Source organism: Serpula lacrymans (assembly GCF_000218685.1).
Source record: "Serpula lacrymans var. lacrymans S7.9 unplaced genomic scaffold SERLAscaffold_1, whole genome shotgun sequence".
Taxonomy (NCBI): Eukaryota; Fungi; Basidiomycota; class Agaricomycetes; order Boletales; family Serpulaceae; genus Serpula; species Serpula lacrymans.
In genome coordinates, this window is record NW_006763290.1 from 4,308,475 (window position 1) to 4,315,976 (window position 7,502).

General features: G+C 41.9%; 2 protein-coding genes across 2 annotated transcripts; one reads left to right on the forward strand and one right to left on the reverse strand.

The window, feature by feature from the left end:
* Positions 1-1,510: 1,510 nt before the first annotated feature.
* On the forward strand, positions 1,511-2,676 carry SERLADRAFT_404838 (uncharacterized protein; the record flags this gene model as incomplete). The annotated part of the gene is made up of 5 exons (XM_007312665.1): positions 1,511-1,556; positions 1,725-1,741; positions 1,947-2,176; positions 2,422-2,524; positions 2,575-2,676. The coding sequence occupies 5 exons, from the start codon at positions 1,511-1,513 to the stop codon at positions 2,674-2,676; spliced, it is 498 nt and encodes a 165-aa protein (XP_007312727.1).
* A 4,159-nt stretch (positions 2,677-6,835) lies between these two features.
* SERLADRAFT_432487 (uncharacterized protein) lies at positions 6,836-7,156 on the reverse strand (the record flags this gene model as incomplete). Its single annotated transcript, XM_007312666.1, has 2 exons — positions 6,836-7,012; positions 7,070-7,156. 2 exons carry the CDS (start codon positions 7,154-7,156, stop codon positions 6,836-6,838), a joined length of 264 nt encoding a protein of 87 aa, XP_007312728.1.
* Positions 7,157-7,502: the final 346 nt, after the last annotated feature.

Here is a 7,502-nt window from a genome sequence, read left to right on the forward strand (position 1 = left end):
AGATAGTCGCCAAAATGGTCAAAAACGTAGGCAGGAAGGACAGACATTGCGGTAAGTTGTGCTCAAGGGCTAAGTAAGGCATTAATGGGACACACCTGGCAGCTTAGTTGGAGGCGATGGTGGTGAGTAGACAACCATGCATGTAGATAGCAGCAGGAGGTGACATACTGATTAACAACATGAAGGTCAACTAATAACATCCACTTTCTCCATAGAAACATAGTGAAGAATCCACCTAGATGAAGATAGCCATTGTGTATGTCCACCTGCCGATGTCTTGGTGCCTTGATGCAGGCAATTTGCAGGGGAGACGATGAAAATAAGGCTAGATGATCTGAGACAATTAAGTGGCCGCGTGAAGTTCATGTATTAGTAAGTAATTAAAGTGTGATTGTCAATTAGCGCTTAGCTTTCAGGTTGCTCTTTACAGCCAAAGGCATCAGCTTGACACTGTCATACGACTTGTACTGAAACAAAATTTCTGCCTACAAAATGACGTTTTAAACCAAAAGATAAGCAAGACGCAACCCTGATGACTAAAAATGAGAGAAAATGACGGAAGGAGTTGAACAACTGTTGGGGGTTGGGAATGTCTTTCTTCTGGATCAATGGTCTGCTTATAGGAGACCAGGTTGGGATGAAACTATGAATGTAAGGAACTGAGAATATGGATGTCTAACCGCAGACGTGAGCCTTATTGTGAGCTTGTGGACAATCCCGAGCCTGATCGGATCTTGACGGATATTGGCCATAAGGCAAATAGGGGACAGTTCATCCGGTAACTCGGACACAGCCTGAGTGTCTCTCAGTTGTCTCTTGTGCCAATGCTAGATGTTGAGGGGAGTGTTGTTCTGTTCGCTGAATGTTCGCTGTGAGTATGTGCCTATTGTAAGCCAAGGTCCTGATGGTGGCCAGGTTAGTCAAGGTATGTCTCTAATATTTCCTTTTGTGACTCAGACTATCCAAGCCAACTTGTCACCTCACACTGGCACTGTCATTGAACTATGACAGAAGAACCACAATACAACATCCGCTCGTTGGATCCTACATGAGCATTATAGTATGTATCAGCTACTCAATATCAGCCTTCTATCCTGACCCTTTCACCTCATAGGGATGTTCTGGAAGAATCAATGTGACTCAGGATTGGTTCAGTGGTTTAACTATACATATCAAATCACCACGTTTGTCGGCTCATATCAGCACGCGTCTTCATGGAAGTAGTGTATCTCATCAACTACCTGCTACTGGCAACTCACACCTAACATTATAGCTGAACCCTGTTTGATAATAGATGTTGGTTTTACTACTCAGTGTGCATGTCTTGCGTATGGTATTTTTTATAATTATGTTTGTCCTATTCAGAATTTGACTTGATGTATATATACAGCTGTAATGTTTCAGCTCACCCACTCACCAGAGATGTATTGTGAAATCCAGAAGATGGAGTCTGATACACTGTCTGTCAGTAGACAGAGTTGTGGATCACAGAAACAGCCACAGCCCCACAATGCCGACAACTTCAGCTCGGACACTGATAATGCCAGTAATAGAAGGTGTGTTGACAAAAGCACGCTAGTGTCCAAACAGCTTGTGGATTTAGCTGATCTGGCCTTTTCTGGACCTTCCAATATTGTAGCTTCAGTATTTCAAGATACCCGGCTCCAACTTGAAGACTTTCATGACTGCTCACTCGACGTTGACAAACTGACCCTCGTTTCAAGATGTGGTTTACTGGCTGGTAAGCTAATCTCATTAAAAAGCTTAATCATAATAACAGCCATTTTTCAGACCATAACTCAACCACATCTTCAAATGATCTACAGCAAAGTTGTTTTGCGTCGCTTGCGTGGAGTGTAGCAGAAGAGATGACTTGAGTTGAAGATCCTGGATCCCTCTTTCCTGGTTCTCCTTGCTCTCAATCTGTGTATTTGTATGATGCCCAGCTTAGCAAATCTTTGCCGCCTTATGCCCCCCCAAGTGCCTCTCCTCAAGTCTACCATACCAGCCACATCCCGCCCTCCCCCGAACCTCTTGTTAGTGTGGCCAGTCTGATCGTCCCTCCGCTCGAGGTTGGCCCAGTTCCCTTCCCTCTACACATAAAGCTATTAGCACATCGCTTCATACAAATTTGCGCTGTGGCTTCTGATATGTTCATCCCTGACAATATGGCAGCGTAAGCCACACTCAGTGTGGTGACCACTATCCAAATTGGAAGGGGTTGAATCACGTCAGAAATTGTTTTCCTCAATATTGGAACAGCTTGAGATGTGAGTGATTTTCTTGCTATCTGATCAATCTCTTACTTTATTTGTTTTTTCAATAGCTCAACAAGCAAATGTTGAGCTACAGGTGTTTCATGCTCCGAGCGACCCCCAGGATTGCTGTGCCGCCAAATCTCACTGAGGGATTATTATACAGGATTAGTGCGACTACCAACCGTTTAGTGATGCCTACCAAACAAGCCACAAATGCTCAAGTGTTGTTGGGAAATTATGCCTACGTACACCAATTTGCATCTGACGTAAGTATTGTATCAAAAAGTGAATTTATACTTATAACAACATCATTCAGGGATCAATTATCAAACTATTCAGCCAGGGGCTCATAGTACCAATGCTCAAGAAGATGATGTACAGTCATCTATTTCTTCTTGCCGCCAAAGTCAGCACTTGAAGACAAGAAAAACCCAAGGCTGCTTTTTTTAATGTTGGAAAATTTGTGAGCATCCATTTTTTATCAAACATTTATTTTTACCAATTGCAGCATAGTTTCATCATCATTTAGATACGGTCTTGATGGGCGGTTCAAGCTCTCTGCGCCGCGATTATAACAATCTCATAGCTACATACTGTGAACAGGTTTGAACAAGTCCGCAGCGAGTACAAGACAAGTTCGCACAATGCCATTGATCCATTGCTGTGCAGTAGGCAACATCTCAAAGAATATGAATTACGACCACAAATTAGCACTGGTGTTGTTTTCCGCCAATTAGTCAATGATGACACAGCATTGTAATTTTATGATATTCCCAATGTACGGTACCCTATACAAGACTTTGTTGCTCTCATATAATCCGTGTTCATCCAGTCTCCAAGATACTGAACCATTCACGCCGAAAACAACATGCCAAGTGGCATTAGTGTCTGCATGGGCGTATTTGTGATGGAATGGCAAGTAGAATATTCAACTGCAAAAGCAATGATACAGAGGCAAAAGTTAATGAGAGATATTAGAACCTCCTAGTGAGTTGAACTGACCATCTCAGCCTTGTGCAGAACTACTATGAGCACGCAACCTATGGTCTGAAGAGGTGAAGCATGACAATTGGGAGGCAAGGGGCAGTGAAAGTTGCAGAGGAGGATGAGGAGGGGAACAAAGAGCGTGTCAAGGAGGTGCAAGGAGAGGTGGATGTGTACGAGTTGATGTCGGAAAGTGTTGTCAAGAGCATCGCTGATGAGTGCATGGAGAGCATGTGACTCACCAAATGTCTCTCTATGACAGCGCAAACACCAATATTACTACCATCAATGAGGCCTGACACGTTCAAACTCTGATTAGAAGCTTGCCTGAGATATGCAGGAGCGGGGTCCGCGCTCGCTATTGCAGCTATTCTTTATACAATGTCAGTAGCATCTGTGGTTTCCGTATCTGACACGGACGAGTTAATGAAATTGGACATATGGGCATTGTCACATCACATCTTCAAACAGCAATTTGAAGTAGGACATGAGCTGGGGCCGAAGAAATCAAAGGCTTGAGGAATAGTATTGTCACTTTCAATAGAAGGCATTGAACGTAAATTATCTGGATTCAACTCTGACACAGCAAGGCCAGTGGTAGTCTCCTTACCATTTTGTAGACCAAAGAGGGACTTGCATGCTATTGGGGAGGGACAGCTTGTTTGTGATCTTAGTGAAAGGTCACCGTGACATCTCACCGCATCTTTTGCTAGATTGGGGTTTAATATTTCAATCACTGAGTTTCATCTCAACCACATTACACATTTAGTTATAGAATTCCCGCACATGCGGACATTCCCATACCATGGAAAAGCAACCCTTGTCTGTGTTGCCACGCACTATCTGTGCAGCTCACTATCTCCTTCGAAGCCCTTGATCTGGACAACAGGGGACAAAAACACATTGCAGGCAGAAGAAATTGCCCAAAAGGAGCAGCATAAAAACTCACCTTTATCACTAAAGGTAAACAAAGGTGTGTCAAGATGCCTCCCCAAAAAATGCTTGGCTGCTAAGGTACCTCATGTTCCAGCGTTGTGTTAGTATGTCATTGGCAAGACCGAGCTTTTTCTGCCCATGGGACACGCCCAACCCAACTGGCACGCTATCCACAATTCTCTACTAAATCTAAAGCGACTAAGTGGCCACATTTGTTGGAGCAGCAAACACAGATAGATCCATCACCTTGCACGTCAATAGGTATTCAAGCGTTGTTTTTACTTTTCAGGCCAATGACTTTCCTTGCTTGCAAGTAGACATCAAGATGCCATTTGACATGTTAGCAATATCCTCTTGTTTCTCAACCCATTGCCGTAGCGACACTAACTAACCTCTCACTCTCAGCTATAATGGCAATTTGAGTGTCATTGAGTGTAGATGCATTGTCATCATTTATATTAATGAGCTGATCACCTTTGTTAGCTCGTTTCTCAGCCTCATTCTTCTCCTCAGGTCTGAAGAGGATCTCGTTGCTGGTCATTTGTAAGTCTAATCCAGTTACATACATCATAGAATGTTCTACACTGATAGTTCATTTTTCTTTATTTTTGGGGTTAAAACCCATCCATCACTCTTAGTCTGTTCGGCCGTCAAGCTGTAAACCACCGGTATAATACACGCAGACTTGACAGCCCCACTCTTTCTGTGTGTATAAGTTGTTCATTCAAATGCTGACTCGGTCTTGCAAAAATACGCCGCAAGACGATTGAAGTACCTCAGAGGGCAGAACTCCTCCCCCCTTCATATATTCTAGTTTGCAAAAGATGCTTACTATCACATGAGAAGAGCTTCCCCGGGGTTGGTCTATATTGTTAAGGTGGGTGTTGTTATCCCATTAATCATCCGGACCGCAAACAACAATTAATGGTGAAAACCTCGCTTCGATCAGGTCTTATCAGGTCTTATCTGGTTTACACTATGTAAAATAAACCAGACTTTCATACAACTTTATCAGGCTTTGCCTGGCTGGTCTCCTTATGAAAGTTTAAGTCAGATGGAAATTTGCAAATAACAGTAAGCATGTAAATACTAAAAGTGATTATAATAAAATTTATGATTAGTCAGTGATGGAGTATGTTTATCAGCAATTATAATGCAGAGGATATATTCTAAATGGTCATAGTTGATTACAATGCTATTTGTAGTTGGTAATTCCTCTAGGTCTATCTTCATTGTCAGGGTTTATATCTGGAGCTAGTAGTTCTTGCATCCTTGCTTCATTGACTATATACTGGTTGTGGGATTGGGTGTACATCCATCAGTTTAAGTGTCACATGTAATTACCAGTAGATATATGACACTGTTCCCCTGTCAAAAATCATCCTAATAATGAAACAATCATAATCAATTCACTTGAAAAAGCAACTGATATAAGTACATTTGACTAGATATTGACTATGGACTACTATAGGGCAATTAGATAATAGATGTCCCTGTCGACATTATGTGAGTTAATAAAACTAGAATGAGCCTGCCTTTTCAACAAAGCACATTTCTCTCTGATTCTAGCTAGTGTAACAACCAAGAGTTAGTTACTCTGGCGCACACAGGAACACACTATAAAGTTAGTGGATGGGGAGTGGTTACCCCTTAGGCTGCAGAGAGTTTGTTGGTTAACAACAGGAGGACTCGCTGAGGAGTCTCCTTGATCTATTGGGGTATTTATACTAATACAGAGTGTTTGTACCTATGTACTGTACAGTTGATAAAGGCAGTGGCTGATGATGTCAGAGGGCGCAGCCTGTGTGACCAGCTCCACTGCGTGAGAGAGTTTGAGTCTAAAAAAAGAATAAAGGCAGCGCTGCACGAAAAGGTGATGTTAGAACGAAAAAGGAAAGTGCTGTATGGCACGGAGTGTGAACTATAGTAAAAGGTTAAAGCGGAGAATGAAAATTAAAGGAAAGGTCCGAAAATTGTGTTATTGTAACAGCTAGAGCACTGTCTTTGGGAGCTTGTTTGCCATGGCAGTGCAGACTGCAGGTACAAGCAGAATATCAGTCAGTAGCAAAAAATGATGGAAAATGACTCACTGGTTCTACTTCTTCTATCTTGTCTGGATCCTCCAGCAAGCCCAGGATACTATTATAGAATCCTTCTGAATCAGTGACTGTGTCACATTGTGAGAATATAGATTGTGGTAACAGTGCAAACTGAACCTAAGCAAAAATCAAATGAATGAGAATAAAACTGATGTAAAACCTCTACTACTTGCCTGTGTTGCTATATAAGCAAGTGAGCTATGAGTCACCTGTGTCATTCCATGAATTCTTGTATTTCCAGAACATGTAGCATGGGATTCAGTATTCAGATCAACAGATAATGGTGCCACAAAAACATGCTTGAAAGCCTAGAACAGAAGTCAGTGAGTACTAGTGCATCTTCAATATCATGAAATATATGAACCAGAATGAGAAACTGGCCACAGAGAAGCCCTACCTAAGACTTGTTGGGGTTGTACTGACAGTTTGCATATAGAAAAATGGGCCATTGTTCTCCTGTAATCTCTATTTCACCATTTTTAAGTTTCACTCTTGTCCTGATCTGTTACAGTGTTAAAAATGTTGCTAGACCCATCTGAAAGACACATAGGTAGGAACTTAGCCAGTGGGACAAAAGAGTTCATCTTTTTGATAGTGATGGAAGCTATGATTGTTCTTGATATTGTGGAGAAGTGTAGGACCAAGAGCCTGGTTGTTAGGTGCAATCCAATCAATTATTGGTGCCTTAAGGCCCTTGGTGTCATCAGACTGGGCACCCAAGATACTCTTTTGAATCTGTTTATGAAGAAAATGGTATGTTCTCTCAAACAACAATAGATATGATTTACTTACCATTTCACAGATTATCTGTAGTTCATCTTCTGAAGTAGAAGGTTCCAATAGATGCTCTTTCAATCCGGGGATTAGACCTTTGAACATGACACTTTCTTGGCACTCTCTGTTACAGTACCAGTGGAAATGTTAGCCATGCACCTATGGGGGTTTGCTGACTCAGATATCTTATAGTGCAGTAAGTTCCTCTTGAACTATATGCTCATTCATATATAGGAGGCTATTAGCAACAAGAGCATGTACATCACAACATAGATTCACTATATGATAGAAGTGTCATCTATGACTAGTTAGTGGGTCTGATGTTTGCCTATATAGAGGTGTACCTAGGGGTAAAACTCAGAGGTGAGTTTATAAATTGCAATTTTAACTCACAACTGTTTCTTCCCATGGGCCAAACCATTTTGGTAGGTAGAATGCTGCCCAGGATGGG